Below are 25,980 nucleotides of genomic sequence, written 5' to 3'. Positions count from 1 at the left end.
TTTTTCCTGAGTTCCTGCTTCTGGAGATTTCTGTTTTCTGCTCCAGTGTCCGCTGCTCTGAGTAGCAGAAGCAGTGGAGGGAGGAATTGATCAGTTTGAGAGGTGCGATGGCCTCTTGCTTTGCAAACTTATTGTATCCCCGGGTGGAAGCGCAGCTCTTCACGGAGGGATGGAAGAGAGGAGTCTGTTCGGGGGGGTTTGCCTGCACGCTGATGCTCACAGCGCTGTCTGGGTCTCTGAGTGGAACATGCTGCCAAACATCTCCTAAAGGGCACACAAGGCATATGGGGTTAGGGCTGGTGCCACAAACCCAGCAACGCAGCTCAGCAGCCGTTGAGTCACAGAAACACCACCCTCCAACCCTCCTCCACGGGGGACAGCTGCTGGTGGAGGGGTCACTCTGCCCCCCAGGACCTGGGTTCAGTGGGTGTAGGTCACTTCGGCATTAACAGTCTTGTGCTGAAAAACTCAAAGGGTGACCCTTCTTTTGTTCTTGAGCTAAACCTGACCCCAGTGGATGGAGACCACAGGTCTGACCATGAACCTGAGCTCTGTGGCCCAGAACAGATTGACGGACGCCGCGGTGGGATGACCGGGCTGCTCCTGCATCCAGGTGCCTGCCAGAGCCCCTCGGGAGTCTGGATTTAGGTTATGACTCAATGATCTTAAGGGTCTCTTCCAACCAAAATTATTCTATGATTCCACGATTCACAGAATGGTTGGAGTTGGAAGGGACCTCTGGAGATCATCTAGTCCAGACCACCTGCCCGTCTATGACAGGGATTTAAAATTATTTTTGCAAGTAACTTCCCAAAGCATTACTGCTGTTAGCTGTTTGCCTGGCAAGGGCACAGGGGACTTCCCATCTAATAAATCCCAATCACAGCTTCTGATTTCCACCTCATGTCCCCAGGTGAAGAAGTGACCCCTGGAACTAGACCTCACCTCCTCCAAGTTCTTGAACTCCGCGCTGCTTTCATCCACAGACTCGTCGGAGATGGAGAGCTCCGTCTGGTGCGGCCTCTACGCAGGAAAGAATCAAATCCGCAAATTAGCAGAGTGCAGGGTTGAAAGGAATGAAACAAAATGACCAACCTGGGCTTAAAACATGACACATGCTCAAAGGGAAGAAGGGGCACAGAAGGAATCCTGTTTCAGTTGTTTATCTCTTCTGACTGAGCTGGCATTTACATATCTCTCTGCTGAGATATGAGATACCTTAACTTATTCCCCACAGATAACTGGCTAACGCTGCTCTGGTTCCACCTCCAATTATCGCACAATAAACCAGCCCATATTTGAGGGAACAGCTTGTCTGACCCTGTGCTGTCAGCAGGGGCCACATTTCTGCCTCTGTTTTTTCTCCTCCCGCCAAGGGAAGTGTTTGTGGATGCTGGGGCGATTCAAGAACAGAGGCATGTGCTTTGCCTTCATTTCTGAGGGCCATATTCTGCCTTTGCATGCAGCTGCATGTTCCAGCCAACCCCAGACTGAGGCCATAGTGCTGGAGCAGCTCTTTGGGCTTCCCCAGGCTGGGACAACATTCATCTCTGAGCTGGGGATTGCAGAAGACATTTACACTTCTGAGCTGCCATTGAGATCAATTTGATCAGTAGGTGCTTGGCCCGTACATGGGAATTATTGTTATACATGAGACGAAATATTTTGTTGGATTTAGGCCTTTACTACTTGAGATAAACAAGGAACTTTATTAGGTGCAGCAGTCCGTTGTTATTCTTCCTTTGTGCTGACGTGGTGTCTAAGCCTAATAGTGCACTCCTGTGAGCTGGAGAAAGACTGGGGAGCGAATTTACCTCTTCTGAGATGGGCGGGTGGACAATTTCTCTGCTGTTTGCCAGGGCAAACAAAACAGCGTCGTGGATGGTCAAGAAGATGTGACTTCGGTCCAGGCCTCCTTCTTCAAAGACTCCACCTGTGCTAATGTCATTGTACACCTGGGCTGGAGAAAGGAAAGGCAGGTGAATGAGGAGAAAACCAAAGAATGAAGCCTTTGAAGGTCTGAATGACTGTCAGTGGTCCTCTGAGCTAAAGCTCAGAGGGTGAATAGGGAAGAAGCAGGTTTGCTGCAGAAATGAGAGTGTAGGGATCTATTTTCCTACATGCAAAAGGTGGAGATGTTCCAGTCATACCACTTCCCAAATGAAAGGACCTATTTTACACACAGAAAACCAGTATTTCTCTTTCCTTTCTTCTGTTCTTTCATCTGTTCTGGTTTGGTCTGACGGGAGGCTGACAGCTCGCATGGTTTGCATAAAGAACACAAAAAGATCTCCTGTCTGCCAGGAGCACATCCATGGGGGAAAATCGCATGGAAATGTGTCCTTCGTGGATTCTTACCATGTATATTTGCCAAGAACACTTTAATCCCAATCTTCTGATAACTGGAACACAGCTAGAAGGGATGAGAGGGGAGAGAGAGGATTAGTAACACGGCCACCCCTGTTTTGTGTTTATACATAAAGTCTTTTATCCAGGACCTTACGCGTGCCCTGGGGATGCTGAAGGAGAAAGCCACACAAACCTTCTACTGGGAAGGGTAAATGTCTTTATCTGAGCTGCCCAAGAGAGCGGAAGGTACCTGGGTGATACATTGCTTGGCTGTGTTTGTAGTATAGAACTAACCTTGCCCAGTGCTTTTGTGCCCATTAGGTCAACAAAACACACTCCGCTCATGTCCAGGATGATGGTGTGAAAGCTGATATAGGGCGGTGCTGTCATCACAGGGTCAACATTTGCCGTAGGTGTGACGCTGAAAGTGCTTCCTTGCAGCGTAGAGGTGCTGCCCAGCTCGCTGGAGGTGTGGACCTGCCCAGCGCCGTTGGCGGGCGGACGGAAGGTGACGTAGGAGATGCTGGCACCATTAGCAGTCGTCTGGTTGTTGTTGGTATCTGTTGGAGAGGTGCTTTCGAAGTCTTTCTGGAGCTCTTGCAAAGACAAGGTCTACAGCAAACCAGAAATGCAGAGTCAGGGCAGGGCACAGCGACCAGCGCGAGCTGAGATCCTGGCGTGGGAATGCACCTCAAGTATTCAGGGGCATGAAGTGTTCTAATCCGGACTAACTCCAGCCTGGTGCTAGACTGAATGTCCCTTGGGGTGGAGCGCCTTAGATTAATTTTAAATGATTCCTGGTCGCAGACTGCTCAGCAATGCAAACCAAACCAAACCAAGCTGGGGTGACTGGGAAATGTGCTTCAAAAGGGCACAAGAGGACAAGCCCAGTTTCTAGCAAATTGTTCCCTGTGTTCCCATTCTAGCCACCTCTACAGCTTTCTTGATGCCAACCACTTCCAGTCTTCCTGCATCTTGAGGTTTTGGCTATTGGGAGGAATGGAGATGTGGGTGGCAAGGAAAAGAAGCAAGAAGTGGTAAATGGGGCTGGGAAGACAGTGCAGAAAATCCTTTATCTAGAGGAGCTGTTTGATGGGGACTTGAGATCTTATCCATCAACGCAGGGAAACAAACTGAGTTACCTTGTTCTGCCTCAGTAAGAATTTTGGTAGCTGTGTTGGTGGTTGTGCTGTCCCCTTCTCCTGCTGTTTCACATATTTCTTCCTGGCTAAGTACACTTTACCGGGATCCACCCCAGTCTGTGGAAAAGACAAAAAAAAAGAAAGAAAATGTCTTTCTTGCAATTTCGCAGCCTGTGGCACATGGCGCAGGGGGACAGCAGCAGCTCGTCCTGGTGGCAACCGGACAGCAACATCTCCAGGGTCCCTGCACACGCAGGGAGGAGAGACTTGCAGTGGCAGGATGACTCTGCTTTGGCAGAGCTCGGAGGAAGATAGTGCCAGGATTCGGGCATAACCTCTAAAATGAGATCTACAAACCGTCCTGAAGATCAGGGAGAGAAGGATGGAAAAGGATGGACGTGACCATCTTTCATGGCCATCTTAGTTACCTCCATGTAGCAACATGGGAGAGAGCAAGGCCCCTTTGCTGCAAACAGGGATTTCTTAGGGCATCGCTCACCTTGGCTATAATCTTCTCGCGGAATATCTCTGAGTTGGCAAAATACAGCGGCGAGCAGTAGGTCACAATTTTAATCCCATTAAGTTCGTGTACCTGCAACGGAGACAAGAGCTCAAACCAGGCGTGACAGGGGGTGTGTGAGGGGTGACGGGGAGTGTGGGCAGCCGGTAACTGGGAAGGTCAGTTGAAGAGCAGCTCTCCTGCTACCCCCGAAACGAGCAGCAACAGCAGCAGCAGCATCCCGGTCACACTGGGTACCAGCGGTAAAGAACAGTGTGTTCTCTGAGGGTGCTCTCGCTTCTGCTTACCTTGTTGTAATCTTTAGGGTTCTTGTAGATGTCAGTGGAAATTACTTGGCCCAGGGCAGAGCCATTACGACTGGGAGAAAAGAGACAAGCAGAATTAGAGTAAATAGTGCAGAGGAGTAAAACTGCTTTGCTTCACATTCCATACCAGGATTTGAAAATTTGCTTTATGAAAATACGTAGATTTCATCCCCGCAGAGTCTACAGGGCAAAAAAAGTGTCAGCAGTTTGACATCCCAGCCTGGGAAATATTAATAAAGGGCTTTGATGGATTAAAAGTGGTGTATAACCTTCACGCCAGTCTCTGCACATGTACAGGGGGGCTCTTAATGTGCAGGATTTTCTTCTGGGGACTCTGCGGGCAGTGTTTCGTGCCGAAGTGAATACCTGCAGCCTTCCCCCTGCCTTGGGATGTGCACATCGCTAAGCGTGCGCAGGAGCGGGAATGCAGGCAGTAAATTAGCGCCTGCCATTCCTGTTTGCACATTCCAGGGGCCGGGGAGGACACCTGCACTCCCCCAGGCTCCTGCCACACGTTCCTCCGAAACACGGGCCAGAGGTCGGTTATAAAAATAATCTATGGTTTATTCTGCAGTTTTGGGAGCGACACCGGTACTTACAACTGGGTATGGAAAACCACAACCAGCACGGAAAATCCCACACCGACAGCAACTCCATAGGGAAGGCTCAGGAAGAAAGCGGAGAGGAAGCTGACGAGCCAGACCAGCTGTGGAAAGAGAAGAGCACGGCGGGTCATTTTACTGTGTCACGGGCTGGAGCACAGCGAGGGAGGGATGCTGGTATTCTGCACCCAAAGAACTACCCAGCTGAGGATCAAAAGACCCAAGACCTGAATTCTGCAGCTATTCTAATTAGACGGTTTATTGCATGCTTTGGTGTGAAACATCAGTGCTGGGAAGCCTGCCAAAAGCCACAGCTTTTCAGCTGTAAAAGCAGCCAGCGCGTTTCTTCACAGCAGCGGGGACATCCGCACCGCTCGCTCCATTCAAAACGCATCAGCCTCTCTAGTCGAGAAAAGGCTTTCTCAAATCAGACCATCTGCTGCTCAGAAAGTGCTCCCAGCGCCCCCCAAAAAGCTCCTGCTGCCAGTCAGAGCATTTCGGAAGGAATGGACGTGTCTGAAAACCATCTGAGCACCTACTGTTAATGACCTGAACACAGAGCAGATTTGATGACAAAGTATCACAGAGCATATCAAAACCTGCTCCGTCTCTTGCTCTGAACTCTGTCATTTGTCATTTTTGTATATTAAGCACTCAAGCATCACCTTTCGTATGAAATTAGTCCTTTCTCAACATATAAACGTGCCTGCTGAGAATCATTATCAGGTTATTACAATCCCATCCTCAAGGCTGACAAAACCTATCTTTGACATTGGACAAATCAGGGTAACTTTGGTGACTTCAGCATCTTAATTTCTATGCGTGATGCATAGAAATGACAAGGACTTCCCCTCCACCCAGAGGTCACCCTGGGCTGTGTCTGTGGAGCGATCCCTCTAGTTAGCACTGCAACACAACCAGATTTGAGGTAACGAACACCCATGGGCTGACATCACCCAGAAACGGTGTTCCCAGTTTTGGGACAGGACACCGAATGTAGTTCAAATTCCAAGGAGATTAAGGTCAGGGGAAACGCAGTTCACTCCATTGGCATCTCCCTGCTCCCCATACTCCCTGCAGGATTTGAACTTTTCTCTCTCTAATGATTCCTTCCTGCATAACCGTGTCAGCTCAGACCTCGCATGTCCCTGGTCCAGTCAGTCTGTCAGGCTTAATCCTGAGCATGGACCAGTTTGGTTTTGTATCTTGTGCCATGTGCTAGAATGTGCCTTCACGTCACGCTCGCACCCTGGGCTGCTAACCCATCTCTGCTCCAGCACCTGTTTGAACGGTATTTTGGGAAAGCTCTTGATGACTCGGGTCAGCCCCTTTGGAGTCCTGATTTCTCCGATAAGGCGGTTTGTCGGGACCTGACAGGATATTGGCTCAGTGTCCACACGCACCACTCAGCCGTGGGAGTCCTGTTCAAACACTGTCTTTTTATGTCAGACATTTCCAAATTCCGTTCTCACTCCCCCGCGCCCCCCGCCTGGGTTTATACATCAACCAGTGCCTGGAGTCCTTATCGCTGTGAAGGGCTCTCCTCACCCTGGAGGGCTATTGTGTGAGTTTTTAAGTCATGACTCCCAGATATTGAGCAGGGCCGGTTTGGCTAGTTCTGGGCAAACAGGCTCCCGCGGTTGATTGGCATTTAAACAGAGCAGGTAATAGTTCAGGCCTCTCTGATACGTGCGCTGAGCTTGGGAGTGCTCAGCTGGGCCGGACAGGCTCTCTGGACATCGCTGGTGAGGGGTTGGGAGCACGATCGCATCGAGAGAGCGAAACCCACCTTTTGCAGGGGACTCAAACTGCCCTCCTGCCCCTCAAAAACCTGCCGGGGGGGTGCTCTGCCCACCCCGCCTCTGCCTCCCAGCCCACCCCAGGCACTCACACAGTCCAGCTTGCTCTTCTTCCACAGGTAGAAGGGATCGGCCAGCTGCTTGAGGGAGTTTTTCAGGTTCACGGCAATGAGAGCTCCCAGGACGGACTGCGGATGAGAGGGGATCGTGTCAAGCTGAGGTGTGGATGTGCCACGCGTCGCAGCAGATGCTTTCCACAGCATCTCCCTTCTGTGATCCAGTTACCACAAGGGAATGCTCGAAAACGTCTCACTTGCATCTGAGCATGATAATTTAGACTATTCTTGCTTCCAGAGACTCAGTGCAAACAGGACCCCAGCCCAGGAATGAACCATGTGTGGAGATGTGGTGCATTGCACAGATGTTTGTTACCTTTGGAAGAGGTTCGAGGTAGATCCCCAGAGCCAACATGGTCACCATGACCACCAAGGCCACAAAGAAACTTGCCACCTGCAAAAAAGAAAGAGATCACATCAGCAAACGCCAGTGTTTTCCTAAACCCCCTCTGGGTCTTTCCTCTCACGCGGCTCCAGCCAACGGCACAAGTGGTCCCTGCAGTATTTTATGTGAGCAAACGATTGCCTCCGAGAAATGAGCCCAGATTTTGCAGATCCCACAGATAACCCCAAACTTCCCTCACGCGGTAGCTCTGCTCAGTCACAGCCAGACTGGGAATGCAGATTTACAACCCTTCATCTGTGACCAACCCAAAGAACCACCCAGGGAACAAAATAGGGTTGGAGAGAGAGGATATTGCGCTTTTAACAATGTGGAACAGTGATCTGTGGAGCTTCTCCAGACCTGCAGCAAGCGATGTCAGGCTGGCAGCATGCAGGGGTTTGTGGTCAAGTGGGGTCACGTAGGGAAGAGAGGAGGAGGAGGAGGTTACTAACTTGTGATTTCCCTCCTGCCCCATCGACGGCGAGAGTGACGGAGAGAGCACAGCAGATCACGTGGATTTTGAAGAAGGATCCAAAGAAGTTGCTGCAGCCCAGGGCCAGCATTTCCTGTGGAGATGGGGGAACATGGTCATCAGAAAGGACTCCTGCCCTGCCAGCACCTCTGAGCTGCCAGGTGGGAGAGCAGGAGCCAGACCCTGGGGTTTGTGTGGTCTGGGGAGGGATTTGGGTTCCCCACAGTGTGTCCCAGAGCTTTTCCTTCCAGCACGGGCTGGGACAGGCGCTGGTATAGCAGGGAAACCTGGAAGCACAGCTCCACATAAACACGTTGTCATCTGTTGACACACTAAGGGCAGGGCTTCACGTGGTATGCGTGGCTGTTATTGAAAGCTGCCACTGTGCCAGTGATGACAAAAGAGGATTATTTAATGTCCTGCCTCTCACAGTATCTAGGTGACACACCAGGAATCCAGGTCTTTCTGCGCTCAGTGAGAAACACATGTGCCTCGTTGTGCTCCAACAACCTGCAAAAATGCTCTCTATGCCAGGGCTCAGCGCTTAAGCTAGATCTGGAGGGAGAGCAAAGCTCAACCTAAGGCTTTCTTCCCTTTCGCAGGCTCTCTCCAGTCCATGGGAGATGGATCTGCCGTGTCCTGGCAAGCTGCCACCTGAGCCTGCACGCACGGGAGCAGCACGTCTGTTTGAATCAGAGCACGTCTGAAACCTCCCCAATCGCACAACAAGGTTTTCCTTTCACGCCTGAGAGCAAAGGGAACGGTCCTGGACCGTGTCCCACCAGACCAACCGTTACCTGGTTGGGGTCCACGTCGTAGCCATGCTTGGCCGCCAGCGTCCTCCCCATGGCCAGGTTGATCACGTAGCCCACGATGGCGAGCGAGAAAGCCGTGCCGATCATGTCCTTCCACTTGTTCACCAGGGGCAGGGTCGGTGCTGGGAACCTGCACGCAAAGCAGAGGCCAGAAGCAGTTGTGACACGGGTGTCTGGGTGCTGGTGAAGCGGGCGAGGAGCTGGTGTGTTCAGGAATGACATAATCCGTGTGTACAGCGAGGACAGCTCAAGTGGCTGGTGGTAGTTGTGTAACAGGGCAGCCCTGGAAGGGGACTGTTGGGCAGCAGGGAAGAGTGAGATGTTTCCCGGCTGCAGGAGGAGGAAGGAAAATTATCTGGAAGTTGAGTCAGACCTGCACATGCACTTACCCCATGCCGATCACCCCAACAACGGGCATGCCGTACTTCTCAGGCATGTTGAAACCACCGGAGATTGCAGTCGCAACTATTACCTGGAAGTACAGATTATAAAAGAGCAGTAAGCAGACAGAGCATGAGCTCTCTCGGAAGCACTAAGCTTGCTGTGCTGCTGGGGCTGATAGTGGAAAATTAGCACTAAATTTGAGCTAGGAAAGGAGAGAACCTCCCCAGCAGGAGTTCTGTCCCTCATCCTCAGCATCATCAGGATGCAGGTACAGTCTAACAGGGACGAGCTGGGGGGCAGAGGTGTCCTCCATGGGGATGGCCCATTTTCTGACCACAGGATGTATGGGAGTCACATCATATTCACTGTATAGATGCTCTACATGATGGGCCGTCTGTGGAGGGGTCTGAGGGACAACTCATGTGTCACTTACAATGATGATCTCCATGGGGATGGGCATCCGGATCTTATTCATGTACTTTAGGTTGAGCTCCTTGACAATGATCAGGAGCACGGCGCTGACCAAGGCGTAGACCAGGGAGGCCACGTTGGTTTTAGGCAGACCTTTACAAATATCAATGAACGTCTGAAGGGGAGAGAAGAGGAGAAGGTGTCATGGGGAACCAGAGTGGACAACATGGACAGCACAATTGAGAGCACTTGTTACCATAATCAACTGCAAACACCCTGAGATGTGCCGAGAGTGAGCGAAATGCTAGAAACTCTGCTGCTGAGAGATCAGCAACCAGCCCTGGGCCTGTGCTGTCTGGTTAAATGCAGTTCTAGCTGCATCACTGGAGGATGCATCCATGGAAGATGCAGAAAAGCCCAGGAATGGGTAAACCTGCTCATAGCAAAAGCTTCTGTTGCTAACAATTGCACAAAACTCCTGCTGTAAGGCAACACGCTTCGTATTATCACCTAATCCCAGACCCGTATCATTATTTCTAATTAGAAAGTAGCAGACGAGGGCTCAGATAATGCTGTGAACACACTGGCAGCAGCCCAGACGTGCTGGGCTGGTAGTGCTGCAGAGAGCCTGTCCCCCTCCACCCTTCCCGTCTCCCCAAGCCCTCTCGGTGATGCTGCGGTGGCCGCTGGGGTAAGGAGGTACAGGGGAGGGCCCTGCCCAGAGCACCCACTTACGTAGACGATAGCTAAGGGCCCGGTGTAAGATGGGACCGTCAAGCCGAAGACGTACTTGAGCACGGAGATGAGGATCTGCAGCCCTGCTGCTGTCATGAAACCCCTGATGAAAGACTCGGAGAGGTAGATGGCAACAAAGCCAAACTGCACGAATCCCAGGCACAGCTAGGGCAGGACAGACAAGGCGTTAATCGGAACGTGCCGAGGCGCAGAGCCTGAGCGTGCTGAGGCATCACCCACTTAGAAGTGGGGCCTCTTCTGGCAACTTCTACCACCATCTCTGCTCCAGAGAGAGACCCCAGCTGACCCTGTGGGGTCAGACCTGGCCAGAGGACACAGCAGAGGTGGTGCAGCGAGTCCTTACTTGTATGATGGCTGTCAGGCAGGCCAGCGTGGCAGAGATCTCCAGCCTGGCTGCTTCCAGGGCCGTGGTATTCACGCTGATCTCATTGGTAGTGTGGTTGAGGTACTCGAAGTCCGACTCCGGAGCCAGCTCATGGCAGACGTTGCCAACAATAATGCTGATGACGGCAAAAGTACCTATAGCACAACATTGTGCTGTCAGCAGGTTGCTCTAGAGAGCATCCTGTCCTGGAAGGTGCTTGGACAGGTCGGGCTGTCCACACCGAGCCACCCAGCCCATCATCACAGCCAGTGCTGCAGTGGGAGGCGGCAGCAGTTCCTTGGGGTCAGATCTTGCTGTGAAGCCAGAATCAGGGATCCCATAAACCCCTGATGGCCCAAATGTGCCCAGACATCTCTATTGCCCAGAGAGGTGGTGGATGAACCATCCCTGGAGACATCCCAGGCCAGGCTGGACGGGGCTCTGAGCAACCTGAGCTGGTGCAGATGTCCCTGCTCATGGCAGGGGGGGCACTGGGGGAGCTGGGAAGGTCCCTCCAACCCAAACCATTCTGTGATTCTTTGATTCTATTCTGGAACACACTGAGTATTCCCAGCCTGTATTTAACTGCCTTGTGCAGACAATTGCTGTGCAGATTCTTACCTGGGACCATCTGACGGATACCGCCAAGGAAGAAATATGTTACCAGGGGGAAGAAGGAGGAGTAGAGCCCATTAACGGGTGGCAGGTTGGCCAGCAGCGCGAAGGCCATCCCTGGAAAACACAAGGGAAATGGGTAGGTCAGCCAGGTCTGTGCAGCTGGCGGCCCCTTGACCTGCTCACGCTCACGTCACCTCCAACAAGGTGCTGCAGCCCAAGAGGGCAGGGAAAGGCACCGCGGAGAGGTGTAGGACAAGCAGGTTGGAGGTAGAGCTTGCGTTTATACATGTCAGCAGTAAAGGTGGCTAATCCCCCCAGACTGGACATCAGCTGTCATCTGCAGACCTTTATTTGAACTGGCAAAGTGCTATCCCCTCCTGGTGACCCAGAAAGTCACCGTATCTCACCTTGTGGCACTTGAATCGTCCCCGCACTGAGCCCACCGAGAACATCAGGCAAAACGTAGTCCTTAATTTTATACTTGGGGAGCCACACAAGTATTGGGAACAGGCTATAGAGGATGATTTTGAATCTGGAAGCTGAACATCTAGAGGAGACAAAAAAAATGCAAATAAGTGAAGAAGGAAGGAAGCAAGCGAGCTGGGAAGTGAGCAAAAAATGAAGGATCTTTGTATGAATGTCTCAACCTTTTTCCCACACCAAATCCTGAGCCCAATATTTGGTGCACAGCCCTTCCCTGTGAGGGCAAGTCTGGTGCAGTGAATGGGCTGGGGGTGCCATGGAGGGTGATTGTGGGTGATTCCTGGGTCTGTGAGGTCCCTGATGCTGCCACAGCTGGAGCAGGAACCTGCGCAGAGCAAAGGATTTACCTCCCCAATACCCCAATACCCTCCAGGTAGGGGACGGGTGAGCTGTAGAGAGCAAACACAGCTCAGAGATTCATGCACAGAGCCAAAGATGAACTTTTTCAGGTCTTTGGTCAAAAAACCACAAGTGTGTCTGAAGGAAGAAGATTGCTGCTGGGTTGGCACATTCAAAAATATTATCTCTCTGCTTCCTATACGACTGCCCTCTTTTTTCCAAGGAATGGATTTCCAAGGCAGCAATCAGCAGGATTAATCACCTTTATTTAAGGAAAGCCAGTACTGTTTTTGATCAGAAAGCTGATAAAAAGAAATCCCAGCTGGAAGGCTTAAAGAAATAACCCCCAAACTCAGACCTTCATCACCATTTATATCTTTTTCATTACTAAACAATGTGGAAAACAGAACCCCAAATCCTGAATGCACTTAGTGCAAACTGTTCCGCTTATTTGCCTTGCAGTGGAGTAGCTGAGGCAGGGAAAAGAGCAGCCAGATTCACTTGCTTCAGTACAATTTGCATTTCTCCTGTGCCTTTCATCCATCTTCCAAAGAACATCATGGAGAAGGTTTCCCAGGATAAAAATGGGAACTACATCCCCAGGTCTGAATTAAATCCTAATTCCAAACCAAATCTGCTTTACATTTGCCCCAGCGATTGTGTTCTATGTTACCTGAAAAGGTTTTTCAACTTTTCCCCAACGGGGTAACTTCTGCTTTTCTTCTCGAACTCTTCATCGAAGAGGCTGACGGAATACGCGGGACGTTCGATGACATAGCGAGGCCTGGCGTGGCTCATCTCTGGATCATTTATCAATTTTTCCCAGAAAATTAAATAAAAAGAAAGAAAAAGCAAAGCCAAGAATGTAAGTGGAGCTGGCCCCGGCCGCGGTATAACAGACCAGACACCTCCAGCGTCTGGGAGCCCTCCCCGAACTTCTCCACCCTAAATAGTTTCCCGGTGGCGCGGAGGCAGGTCCTGGGAGTGGCTTCTCCCAGCACCGGGGGCTGTTGCTCCCCAGCGCGGGGCAATTTTACCGGCTATTTTGAGGTGATGCTAATGAGCGATGCCCCATGAGGGGGGTCGGAGCGCGCCCTGGGTTGTCTGGCAGATGAGCACGGGTGTTAAGCCGAGCTCTGGCAGCATCTGCATTTGTGCCTGGGGCAAAACTTGACCTTTCTCATGCCTCAGCTTCACCGTCTGCCGGTGGGGTTGGCAGGACTGGGCAGCCCTGACACGGTTTGCAATGGTAGATACTGGCACCATGAACAAAGGCGGTTTCCACTGAGCTGTTCCCGTTGTGCTGTCGAGTGGTTTCATTTGCATTCAGCGATTTCTTGCTTGCCAGGAGAGGCTGTGGACGAGCCCTTGCTTTGCTCTAGGAAGCGATGCGCAGAAAGATAACCGTTGCCAATTCGTTTCAGTGATGAAGATGCCAAAACATCCCGATGGACTAGTCCTGCCCAGTATCTGGGTCTCACCAAAGAAAGATGCTGAGCTTCAGAGAGCCCTTATTTTACTATGCCTGGGAAGAGGGGAGAATCATTCTGAACTGGAGAGGCTGGGGGTGGAGGGAGGAAGTGGTCAGATATAAAACAATCATCTTGGTAATTGTTCGTGGTATGGAGTGTATCTAAGTGGGTCATTGCCCAACACAGGAGTGGAAGAGGGGGTGGAAAAAGCTGGTGATTCAGGCGGGAGAACATATAAAGAAACAACATTCAGGTTGCTGAGAGCTTAAGGAGTGATTTGAACGCACCAGCTCCTCCTCTCACCTTTTTTGGCACAGTGAGAACTGGCGAAATCAGTGCACACCTTAACACTGACTTCACTGGAACCGTGATGAGCAAAATGTCCATCCGTAGGACTGAGGTCAGTCCTCCCTGATAAGCAGTTACCTCGGAATGGGGGCTGGAAACATGAGTAACCAGCAGCCGAGCGGCCCAAAAGTCCCGGGCAGGCGGGAACGTGTGATGCAGGCAGCCGAAACTTTTGGGAGAATTTAGGTCAACAGGATCATTATGCAAATAGGAGTTAATGGGTTTAGAAAAAGAGGTCATCAACCCCACTCTTTCGGTGGATACTTTCGCGATCACAGGGGCAATCAAGTGCAGTTTGCTGCGAAACTGCGATGGTGTGGTTCAGATTCCAGGCTCCAAGCTGCACTCGCTGACTCCAGAGGGACCCCAGCCTGTGTCTTTGGAAGGCCAGGGCTGTTCCAGCTTGCTCAAACAGGAGACAAGCCCCATTCCTGCACTGCCAGCTGCTTATTCCAGTGCCCTCTGCAGGCATGCACACACTGGCACCCCTGCTACCGCTTTTCAGCTGGAGACACCCTGCCAAGAGCAATTACAAGCCTTACCTTTTGTGCGGTTGGTGCAGGCCGAGACTAAGCAGTGTCCTACGCTCTTTCCTAGTCCCTAGGCTCCTGCCAGAAGGCCGACTGATAAACAGCCATTCCCTGGCTTTCCCACGTCAGTCTGCGCAGCACCTGTCCCTGCCTCGTGGCCTTGCTGCAGATCCCGCTGCCGAGCAGGATCCCGGTCCTGTGCCAGGTCCCAGCTCCACAACTCTCCTCTGGATTCACAGTTCTCCTTTGTGAACATTTTGTAGCCCAGATCCTGGCCCAACAACTGGATTCTAAGGCGTGATATATCCAGTTGAGTTTCTAGTGCAAGAAGTGTCAACTTTATTTCTCGGCTCCATCACTTGCTGAGCAGCATACCTGCATCAGACAGACTGAGCCAGCCAATTACATCACAGCTCTTTAATGAATTTCCCCTGCTGAGCGAAAGTGCTGGCAATCACAAAAAATAATAAACAGGGCAAGTATAGAGGTAAAAATATCCCCATGATTAAATTCCATCTTAAACAAACAGGCTAATGATGTCAGAGTCTCGGACAGAGTCAAGTTCTTGACTTGGCTTATCACTGGCCTTGCCCTAGATCAAACAGCAGGTTAAACCTTTGAGATTTCAGAATTAAAGAGAACGAGCTGTGCGATTGCTCCTTGAACAAAAGGCAACACCAGCTGTCCTGGTGTTGATGGGATAAGACCACAACAAGCTGCAGAGCTGGTTTAAACCCTGCAGCTGGGGCAATGCTGAATCAATGCAATGTGTGTGGAGAGAAAAGCAAAGTGCCACTAAGTTGCTGTGTTGCAGGGACCAGGTTTTTCAAGAGTTCTGTTCCAAAATGGGCATGGAAATAAAGGATAAGGTCTGGGGGAAGAGCTCCAAGTGTGGAGCCCCTGTTACAAGAGTTTTAGGAAGCCCATTCCTCCGAGGTGTTGGAGTGGGTGATGCTGAGAAATGTGGAGTTTGGCCTCGCTGATAAATCTGAGCCTGGGATCTTGGAGAAACTGTGACACACCGAGTGCGTCACTGTGATGTGATACTTGGAGCAAGCCACGAATGAAGGCAGAACTGCTTCAAGAATATGATGTGGGTGAAAGATGTTGTCCCAGTAGGTCACCAGTGAAGAGTCCCGTCGGGTCATACCTGTTGCAAACCAGCCTGTGTGTGCCAGGCACAGACCTTTTTTCCCAGTGTTCGTCTTGCAAATGCACTTACTAAGCTCTTATCTTCTGTCCCGGTGCTGATGATAGCTGTGTTTGGGAAGAGGAAAGTCACATTGAGGTTTCTGGCTAGTGTTGATAGGAGCCACTGGCATAAAGCCACTTTGCTGTGCTGGCGTAGGCACTGAAAAGGGACTCCAGCCCAAGAAGTGAGTCAAAATTTAGTGGAAAAGCAATCGGATCGCTGCCTTGTGCGTAATGTAAGGTCCCAAATTGACCCCAGTGCAAGAGCTGGACATTCAGGGAGTGCCTCTGCTACATTTTGGGCAGAAAAAAGAAATCAGTGCTCTGGAAATAACATTTCCTCCTTTGTCTGTCCCCTCTCCATCCCCATTCTCCTTGCACAGGGCAACGTACACACAGATCTCCCTGCTGATGGAGTTCAGAGGTCTGTTCTCTTCCAAATCCTGGGTGAATCGTCATGAAAAACATCTCTCCCCTCTCCATTGCCCAAGAGACGGTTATAAAGAAGCAACTCTCCCCTACCCCAGGAGGCAAGGTCTGCCCGGAGAAGGCGAGCACAGGTGCAAGGGTTTGATTGCGACACCAGGACAAGGTCTTGACTCCTGTTCCTCTGAATTGACGCCTTCAGCGCCGCGTCCACCTCGAGTCCCAACCTCCCGCTTGCGGCTCCGGCCGCGGGGACCGCGGGAGCCCCGGGGCAACGCGGTGAAAGGGCCAAAGTCTCGCAAGGTCAGGGGAGAAACCTGCCACCTCCTCCCCTGGAACCTCGGCTGGGCTTCTTCACCGCGGCGTGGCGTGGGGAAGGACAGCGCGGCTGCAACGCCGGGCTCTGCGGTGCCAGATGCTGCAGCGTGGATGCTGTTGTGCCAGATGTTGTAGTGCAACGTGCTGTGGTGCTGGATGCTGCTGTGCCAGATGTTGCAGTGCCGGGCTCTGCAGTGCCAGATGTGACAGCGCTGGGCACTACAGTGCCAGATGTTTGCATTGCCAGATGTTTGCACTGCCAGATGTTTGCATTGCCAGATGCTGCAGTGACGGGTGCTCCCCCAGACCGAACTCTGGCTCACCCTCTCACCGCACACCTGCATCCCTCTCCCTTTCCAGCCTCTGGTGTTGAGCTGGGCTGGCAGAGAACACAGGCAGGAGAAGGAGGTTTCTGCCATCAGTCAGGTATTTCAGAAGGACGTTGGATAATGTGCCCGTCAGCCCAGCGGATCCAGCCCCACGCTCCCGGGTTCTCACTCTCAGACCTCCCGGCATCAGGGACAGTGGCTCATGGGCCACACCAGGAGCTCGTCACCAAGGGACTCCCAGCAGGTTTGTTCAGAAAACACCTCGCAGTGGTAAATCTATAGTCTCGCATTTCTGCCACAGGTGTATTGCTACAAACATCTTTCCTGGTAATCCAAGGAAGAGGCAGAAGCAGGGGAGCGGTGGCTGTGTTTCAGGGGCTGCACGCACGGTGCCATGTACTGAATGCACACACTTGACCATGGGCTTTGACTTTTCCTTAATTTCTGCCCTTTGGAAATAGGCAGAAGGAGCCGTGTCCCGCGGGTGCAGGGACAGCGAGGGGACATCTCTGCGTCCCTCCCGCTCCCACCTTCCCATCCCGTCCCACTGCGCCGCAGCCTTGGCTCGACCGTCCCGCGGGAGCAGCCGTCCTGTCCTTCCGCCCCTGCCCTTTTGCCCACAGAGCAGCCAGGCATTAAATCAATGTTTTCTTTTTGTTTAGATCAAATATTTGGAGTGTGAAAGAGGTGATTTCCACAAGGCAGATGGCCCTTTTCTTGTTTTAAGCGAACTGGGCAGCAGCGCTGCACTGTGCTCTTGTTCTGCCGGCGCTGGGCCGGTGCCAATGTTTGATATACCACTTCACACGAGTTTCTAACCAAACTAGCTCTGCGCTTGGTAACCAGAATAATAAGATCTGCAGTCATCTGCCAGCTACTGAAGGTGAAGCTAAAGTGTTTGGCTCAAAGGGTGTTTATTAAAGAAAAGGCTTATATTCAGCAGCTCGGCTTCTGCTCTTTTTAATGCTGCTGTAAATGCAGCGAATGCCGTGAGCACGGGGATCTGCTCTGCGCTGACACCGGGATAAGCAAGCCCAGATTTGGCCCGCTTTTTCTGCAATTTGTTTGATTAACATTCTTGTTCTCAACCCCACCCTCACTCTCCATTACTTCGGTTAGTTGCATCCAGCACTGTAGGAGGGCTGGGCTGGGGCACAGCCCGGGGTGCTGAGCTCCAGGATGCAGATACAGCCCCATCATGGTCCTCCGAAAGCCACCGGCTTCCCTGCTGTGCCCTGGAGGTGTCGCTGTGCTGGATGTAGCCCAGCGGTGCTGGGATCAGCCACCTCAGTCCATCCCCTAGAAAACGGTGTCTCCATCCTTCCCACCCCCTCGGCATAGAGACTCCTTGGGATGGAGCGGAGAGAAGGCTGGAAAACGCACTTAAAAGCAGCAGCAGTGCAATTTCGGCGGCCCTCGCTGCCACAGGTCTCTGCTTTCCATGCGCCTCTGACACTGACCTGACCCTTCGCCTTTGAAGAGCCGGCGGGCAACGCAAATCCCGAGGAATTAAAAAGGCTGCAGCGTTCCTGCTCTGCCTGCGAACGCTTGTCCGGGATGCCCGCTGAGAACATGCTCCTGCCCGCACTGCCCACCCCTGCGGATTCGCTCTCGGAGGAGGAAAAACACCTCTGGGGTCACCCAGTCCATCCTCGCCCAGAGGTAGAGGATGGGAGAGCATTTCTCTGCTGGAAATCTCTGACCCGGGGCAGAAATACTGTGTGGCCAGCAACAAATGTCACTCCAAGGACTCAGCTTCAAGGGAGAGGAGGACAGGTCTCTAGCTTACGTTTTCAGCTTGCTTACAAATAACATGTGGACAAATTTTATTGGGGCAGAGCAGAAAGCATCCTAGCTGCATGAACAGCGGTTACCGCAATGGACACAGTCTACCAGCCTTAGGGGGATATTTGCAGAGAGTTTGCCCAAATTGGACATAAACAAGCCATGAAATGACACTGGGAGGAGCTGGAGACCCTGCACCTGGTCTGACAGGTCTCAGTCTGGGGCAACTTTTGATTCCCAGGTTTAAAGTTCCCTCTTAATCCAATTCCATGCCCACAGCCATGCATCAGGGTGTCCCGGGCAGCAAAACCCTTTGCCTCGGTCAGATTCCTGTGCACAACCTGTGCTCCTCAACCATCACTTACAGAAACTGGGCTCCGCATCCTTTTTCACTGTGTCTGTATGAGCAAACTCAGACTTGGGCTGCAACATCCTCGGGGCAGGGACCACTTTACATAGTCACATGCACAGAAAGCTCTGATCAGAACAAGGATCCAAAACCAGAGGGTCTGTCAACAGTATTGCCTCTCCTATAGCAGGCAAATCCCCCCACAGATCTCAGCAGGAGCCAGCCAGGGTAAGATGGCAGGATTTATTCTAGTAGTAATTCATTCACATATTTGGCTCTTCCAGCCTCTCTTCATAAATCAAGCTCTTGGATCATTTGGTGTTGCTAATTCCTGAGTAAATCTGCTGCCGTAAATCCCCTTTGCAAAAGGAAGGAGAAAAAGAGAAAGGGGCGGGGGGGGGAAACAAAATAGAAGTACCAGTTCTTCAAATACTGAAACTCACACCCCGTGGCTGTGCAACCGGAGTGTAAATCCCCCACGCCCACCCAGACAAAGAGCACGATTGTTGGAGCGGGGTTACCTGCGCCTGGCCGGGCAGAGAAAGGGCCGATTCTGCGAGGGGAGCTGCAGATGTGGCGAGAAAAGCCCGGTCCGAGAGGTGCTCCCGAGGAGCTGTGCGAGCTCTGCGCTCCGAGGAGCCCCGTGAGTCATTTATAAATCACCTCAGTCAAGGGGACCGAGGGTTGTGCTCGGCGCCTGATTGGCTTGGAGGAGCTAATTGCAAGCAAGTACACCCAGGCTAAGCCCAGGAGATAGCCAGGGGAGATAAGGAGAGATCTGAAGAGGGACAAGGGCTTTTTTGGATGTCCCCCCTCACCCCACCCCTTCCCACTCAGGCTTGGGCTTTTTGATCACCTTCGCAGGTCCCTCCGTGCTCTTGGTGACAATAGCTCATATTCACTGTCACCCCAGGCCCCCTCCCTCACCTGCTTTGGACCTGGGGTGGGAGAAGATGCTTTTGTTGTCCCGGGCGAGCTTCCCGGCGCGGTGGGCAGCGGCTCCCCGGCCTTTGTGCTCAGGGCGACTCTCCGCCTCCGGGATGGACAATGGTGCGCTTTGTGCCAGCGCCGGACCCCGCCGTTCGGGCTTTGAAGATGGGATTGGCAGGGGGAAGTGCTTTCTTTCTTATTTCCATGTTCAAAGGGATGAGAAGAGTGGGAAGGAGAGGTGAAGCCCCCACGACCTGCCCAGGAGACAGGGGAACAGGTGGAAGGATGTGCTGGTGCGCGTCAAGCTGGGCTCTCCATCACCAGCCTTGCAGGAATGGTCCTTGGCAGGGCCAGGCGGGCGCCACACCTGAGCCGTGTGCTCGTCTGGAGTTTGACGTGTTCTTCGGATGCTCCTGGCACAGGGATGGAGCTGGGAGATGCTGGGAAGGGTTGTCTGGATGCTGCAGACTTGGAGGTCACCCCTCAGAGGTACCGATCAACCTCCTGGCCTGGGGATTTGCTGGTGTCTCAGTAAATGCAGGGTTTTGAGCTGAAAAAAGGCACTGGTGTGATGTGTATGTTGACAGGAAGCATCTGTGTCAGACTGGCGGAAAGGGCTTGTACCCTGGTGCCACAACGTCCTTGACCTGTGCTGGCATCACCATGTCCAGGCTTATGGTCCATGTCCTCCCAGAGCGATGTGACAGTGCAGGAGCCAGGTACCCATCAGGATGTCAGAGATGATGAGACAGATAGGGACATCACCAGGGGACACCACCGAAGGAACAGGCCACTAGAAGGACGCTGCGGCGGCTATTTGCTGTAGAAGGAACGGATCTTTCATGTCGCCATCATCCCCAAGGACAGCTCTGCTGCCCTCCCTGCTCCAGGTTCCATCCCAAAGCACAGACATGGGGCGGGTGGGATGTGCTGCCACCTTTGAGCATTTGTTGGCCTCTGTGTGGGGAAAATGATGGGAAAAGGGAGAGGGGAGGGAAAAGGCACCGAGAGAGGGGGGAGAAAGAGGGGTGCATGACGGGGGTGGGAGGAAGGGAGAAGGCGATGATGTGGCCTTTGCTCACTCCCAGAGGCTGTCAGAGTGAAAATCTCTGGTACCTCGTGCATGCATCAGTGTTTACTGCTGAGAAACCTCGTCTTACAGGAATCAATCATTGTGTCCGGACCATGCCAAAGGAACACCCTGCCGGAGGGTGCCAGAGGAGAGGGGGCTGATTCATTGACCTCTGACAGACAGAGGTAATAATTGCCAGGCACTTATCCTGTAAATATCATTAATAACCCATATCAAGTGTTGTTTTTTAAAGAGCAGCCTGATATGTGTGGAGCCCTTTGAAACGGAAACGCATGACATGGCAGGAGGACCAGCCCACAGGTGTGCGCAGTGGTCGGGGCAAACCCGGGGGACCCGGAGCACCAGCACCCAAAGGTGCCAGCACAGGGGGAGGAGACGACATCTCTGCTGCAGAGGCCATGCTGGCATTGCCAAACTGCCTGGACTATCAATTCATGCTAAAATTGACTTATTTTCTTTTCCCATCATCAAACTGGCACCTTTCCTAGCACAGCTCCACCAGTGAAAGGTTTTTTCCCCCTTTACTTTCCTAAACTGACATCCCAGTGTGGGCAGAGCTGTGGAGCTGGAGAAGTGGCCATGGGCTTGTATGGGGTAAATGACCTGTTTGAGATCAGTATCTGAGCCTGGAATAAGACCACAGACCCCTGAATTTAAGCTGCCACTTTAGTCCCAGCCTTTGAAAAAGAGCAGCTGCCAAGCAGAGAGGCTGTGCAGCCGTCCAGAGGGGACAGGTCTCACCTCGGGGACCAGCCCAGCTCTGAGCTTGGGGAGCAACATCAGCTTCATTTCCACCTAGCTGGTATGAAAAGGAAAATCCCAAAGCTGGCTCACTGCATTGGTGAAACAGAAACAGCTCCAGGAGGTTCCTGCTGCTCCTCATGCTCCCACCTGCCTGCTCTTTGCATCGGGGCCTGGACAGACACGTCATGTAGGACCCAAGGGGTCCAAGGGAATGTGTCCGTGGTAGAAAGACGGTAAAACACAATTACACTGGGGTGCAAAGCCAAAGCAGCCAAAGGGACCCAGCGGTGCGGTTGCTTGGGGCTTGCGCTGGGACATTGTCAGGGCTGAGGCCCATTGGTTTCTTGCCAACCCAACAATGACAAAACCTGAGGAAGTTCTCAGTCCTGTGCAAGGTAATTTGCCCATGAGGGATGACTTGCATGAGACCTTCAGGGTTCCCATGTCCCCTTCAAACCCTGGTGTCCATCCCGCACAGACAGACTCACCACCGGGGCCAGGCGAGCCCATGGGGAGGGCTGGTGGCAACCTGGTGCAGGAGCTGCTGTTCCAAAGTCCCGGTGGGTGTGATCGGGGAACTGCAAGGTCTTGCCCTCTGGAGGAACCAGCCCCATACAGCCACCGATGGTCCCTTGGCAGTTCTTGCAACGGGAGGTGCAGTCCTGGTCAAATTCCAGTTCAGTAACTATAGATATAACTTTGATTCTGCTTCTTTCTGCTTCTGCTGTGGCCCAAGCTGCTCTCTTGGGATGTGTCCACCAACAGACCGGCCAGGATGATGTGCATGTCATGGACAAGTGTTCAGGGAGCACTGGGGCTGCCTAGAAAGCCAGAAGGCACTGGGAGATGAAAAGATGACACAGGGACTTCACCGAGTCAAACCTGGAGCCCTGGGTGCCCGGACTACTGAACTGTTTATCTTCTGGTCTGATAACAGCATACCAAGTGCTGGAATGCGTCGATTTGCAGATGATTAATATTAGCAGATATATTGCACTTAATGAGGGTAATAATTCAGTGGTAATTTATTGCTGGTAATGATGAGAAAACATCCTTGGAGCCCTGAGGTTAGAGTCGTGGGGAAAGGCAGCGTGTGCCCCGGGGTGCAGGGGGAGCTCGTTCCTGGGAGCTCTGCTGGTGGCAGTTCCTGCAGGTCCCATCTCCCTCCCTCCCTCCCTCAGACCTGCAGCCAGAGCTACTTCTTGCTTTCAGACAGTTTTCTAAGGAAACGGGGCTTGTGCATCCCCAGGCGTTGGTAGGAGCAGGGTTGGGGATGGAGATGCTGCAGGTGGAGCTGGGCAGCCTTTGTGGACAGAAACTGGTGCTTCCAGCTGGACCTGGGATGCTCCTCATGGCTGATGCAATGCTCCGGCTCGAAACCTACCTCTGCCTGTCCTTTCAGGAGCTTCTGAAATCTGCCACGTAGCCCAGTTGGTGTGAAAAGCGGAGATTTGGGCTGCTAAATTCCTACAGGAATGAGGAACGAGGTGGCGGGGGTGTTGGATGTGCCCAGTGCTGTAGGATGCTGAGGTCAGGCAGGGCTCGGTCCCCAGCGGTGTCACCTGCGGGGCCGTGTGTCACCTCACAGAGCCTGACTGGAGCGCTGAGTTCCCAGGGCTGGTTATCATCGTTTCCTTCTTGCCCAGGAATGCGGCTCCTGTTCCCACTGGCAGATGTGGCCAAGCCACCGGCTCCGCGGTGCCAAGCGATGCAGACACAGGTCTCGCTTGAAAGGGAACCGCCGACTTTTAACATTTCCTGGGCTTCCCCCTTTCCTGCAGGGACATGCAGTTGGTCTCACCAGCTGGCACAGGGGTCAAGGGCTTTATCCGGGAAGGAATGAGGAACACAATGTCCTAGGGGGAGACAGCAGGATTATTTACAGCCCCAAAATAAAGGGTGGAATGCAGAAAGGCGTCGGAAGGTTCAAAGCTGCCCCTATGGCTCAGTCCCATGTGGATGTTTCATGCAATTTATTTCACGGTGTGAACTTACAGCTGGGGAGAGGCCCTACAGCTTTCTGGTTATCTACCGGAGGGAATTGCCATGTCTCATCTGCTTGTGGCCTTTACAACCCGCCTTATCCCTGCAGGAACCTCTCCAAGCAAGCGGACGGGTAACCTGCGTCCCCTGCACGTGTTTATCAAATAAGCCCTATCACATAGGTGCTGGCCCTTGTCTTCAGCAGGAGGCATTCTCACAGGAGAGCCCTGGGCCACGGCAGCGGGGCTGGTACGTGTGCACCGTGCAAGCGCATCCCCAGATTGAAGGCTTTGTGCTGTGAGGCATCCCGGGAGCAGAGCATATTCTGTTGGTTCGAGTTAACCCAACAGCCAGATCCCGGAGCGAGCGTCACCCCGGAGCAGCCCCCGCTGAGCCCCGTGGGGTGTTTGTCCTCGCTAAGGCTGCACAACACGCTCCCAGCCCTCTCCCCAGCTCTGCCTCCGCTTGACCTTGAGCAAAGGCTGTTATCTTGTTTGTAAAATAGGTGCAAGATAGCTGCCTTCTCCAGGGGAGCACACGAGTGCTCAGCAAGGTCTGCCCGAGGCCCGGAGACGCGAGCAGGGCTCAGCAGCCCACACCTCGGCACAAAAATGCAGGGGCTTGCAGCGGCTCCATGGCCATGGGACCCCCCCAGCCCGCAGGCTCCCATGGAATTCAGGCTTAGGGCTGGCTCTGGGCTCTGCCTCCCCCCACCACTCATCGCTTCCCCCCTCGAGGCTTCCTGCCCCCTCTGAATTAGAGGAGTCAACCGAAATGGGGCGTTTTCACTCAAACAATTGAATTCCAGTCAAGGGAGGTTTTCCAATTTAAAAGAGGAATCTTCTCAAAAGAGGAATCTTCTTCAAAAGAGGAATCTTTCTCCCCCCAAAAATGTGGAGGAGTTTGGGATAAGCTCAGCAACACCAGCTTCTCCCCGATTCAGGCTTGTGCAAGGTGGTGCAAAGCCGAGGAAGCCGCGGGAGCTGGGGGTGCGGGTGCAAAGCCGATGTGGTCCCAGCTGGTGGGGCAGGAGCCATCGCGTTTGTGCATCACTACCTGCTATGTGGCCTTGGGCAACTCATTAAGGCCGAAATGCTCAAACCTCAGTGATGGGAGATAAGCTGGGAAATAAACCGTCTCATTGTTCAGGGCTCTGAGGTCAATATCTTCAGAAGTACTCAGGTGTTTAATGTGAGGATGGCTGCATGGAGGTCCTGTCGCCCCTGGTTAGAGACACCAGGATCCAGCTTTTAGATGAAAGAGGTGGCAAGATGCTTTGCCTTTTCTTCAAAAGTTTCAGGCGGGGTGTTGCCATGGACAGTCTGCCTTGAAAGAGATGGCGAGCAGTGGGCGTGCAAAGCTGAATATGTGACTTTGTGCCAGGGGGATGCAATGATGAGGTGGAATCTGGCCTGACAGTCATGGTGGGAGCGTGTCCCTGCCCATGCGTGTCCTGGCTCCTGCGCTGCTCCGGCACGTCCCCGGGGATGCTGGTGGCCTCGCGCAGGCCGCGCTTTGCAAGGCCTGGCGGTGCTCAGGCAGGACAGCAAGGAGCAGCACGGCCGTGCTTTCCCTTTGATCGGCGCAAGGGAAAGGCTGCGAGTCACTGTGGTTTGTGTCTGCCCATGCTCGTTTGTGCAGGACAGAGTCTGTCCCATCTCAGGAGAAATGCAAGGGCATACGGGGGCAGCGAGCCCCTCATCGGGCAGCAGGTACACATCAGTGGGAGGCTGAGGCTTCTCCCGCTCTCCAGGTGCAGACAGGACTGAAAATCCTTAATAAAGACAGTGTCCAGATGGCTGGTAGCACATTGCACTTTGCTGCTGTCCCGTACGTGGCTGGAGGGACGCCTGAGGCTGCTGACTTCAGCATGTACCTCGGCTGACTGGGGGACTGACCACAGCCCTTAATCCTTTCTACGTGCTGGCTTGCAGTCCTGCTGCACCCCCATCCCTGCTGCACCCCCATCCCTGCTGCACCTCCATCCCTGCTGCACCTCCATCCCTGCTGCACCCCCATCCCTGCTGCACCTCCATCCCTGCTGCACCCACAGCCCTGCTGCACCCCCATCCCTGCTGCACCTCCATCCCTGCTGCACCCCCAGCCCTGCTGCACCTCCATCCCTGCTGCACCTCCATCCCTGCTGCACCCCCATCCCTGCTGCACCCCCATCCCTGCTGCACCTCCATCCCTGCTGCACCCCCAGCCCTGCTGCACCCCCAGCCCTGCTGCACCTCCATCCCTGCTGCACCCCCATCCCTGCTGCACCCCCAGCCCTGCTGCACCTCCATCCCTGCTGCACCCCCATCCCTGCTGCACCTCCATCCCTGCTGCACCCCCAGCCCTGCTGCACCCCCAGCCCTGCTGCACCTCCATCCCTGCTGCACCCCCATCCCTGCTGCACCCCCAGCCCTGCTGCACCTCCATCCCTGCTGCACCTCCATCCCTGCTGCACCCCCAACCCTGCTGCACCCCCAGCCCTGCTGCACCTCCATCCCTGCTGCACCCCCATCCCTGCTGCACCTCCATCCCTGCTGCACCTCCATCCCTGCTGCACCTCCATCCCTGCTGCACCCCCATCCCTGCTGCACCTCCATCCCTGCTGCACCCACAGCCCTGCTG

At 53.3% G+C, this 25,980-nt stretch overlaps 1 protein-coding gene across 1 annotated transcript; it reads right to left on the bottom strand.

The window, feature by feature from the left end:
- Nucleotides 1-216: 216 nt before the first annotated feature.
- Nucleotides 217-12,658, bottom strand: SLC26A9 (solute carrier family 26 member 9; the record flags this gene model as incomplete). The annotated part of the gene is made up of 20 exons (XM_082069220.1): nucleotides 217-264; nucleotides 946-1,023; nucleotides 1,815-1,960; nucleotides 2,359-2,413; nucleotides 2,644-2,961; nucleotides 3,492-3,608; nucleotides 3,991-4,083; nucleotides 4,299-4,368; nucleotides 4,916-5,022; nucleotides 6,810-6,905; nucleotides 7,150-7,227; nucleotides 7,671-7,784; nucleotides 8,488-8,635; nucleotides 8,895-8,977; nucleotides 9,323-9,475; nucleotides 10,036-10,200; nucleotides 10,400-10,575; nucleotides 11,042-11,152; nucleotides 11,446-11,585; nucleotides 12,534-12,658. 20 exons carry the CDS (start codon nucleotides 12,656-12,658, stop codon nucleotides 217-219), a joined length of 2,421 nt encoding a protein of 806 aa, XP_081925346.1.
- Between the last annotated feature and the right edge of the window lie 13,322 nt (nucleotides 12,659-25,980).

This window comes from Streptopelia decaocto (assembly GCF_964273445.1).
Source record: "Streptopelia decaocto genome assembly, chromosome: 19".
Lineage (NCBI taxonomy): Eukaryota > Metazoa > Chordata > Aves > Columbiformes > Columbidae > Streptopelia > Streptopelia decaocto.
Note: the sequence above shows the minus strand (reverse complement) of the source record. Positions and strands in the feature narration are given on the sequence as shown.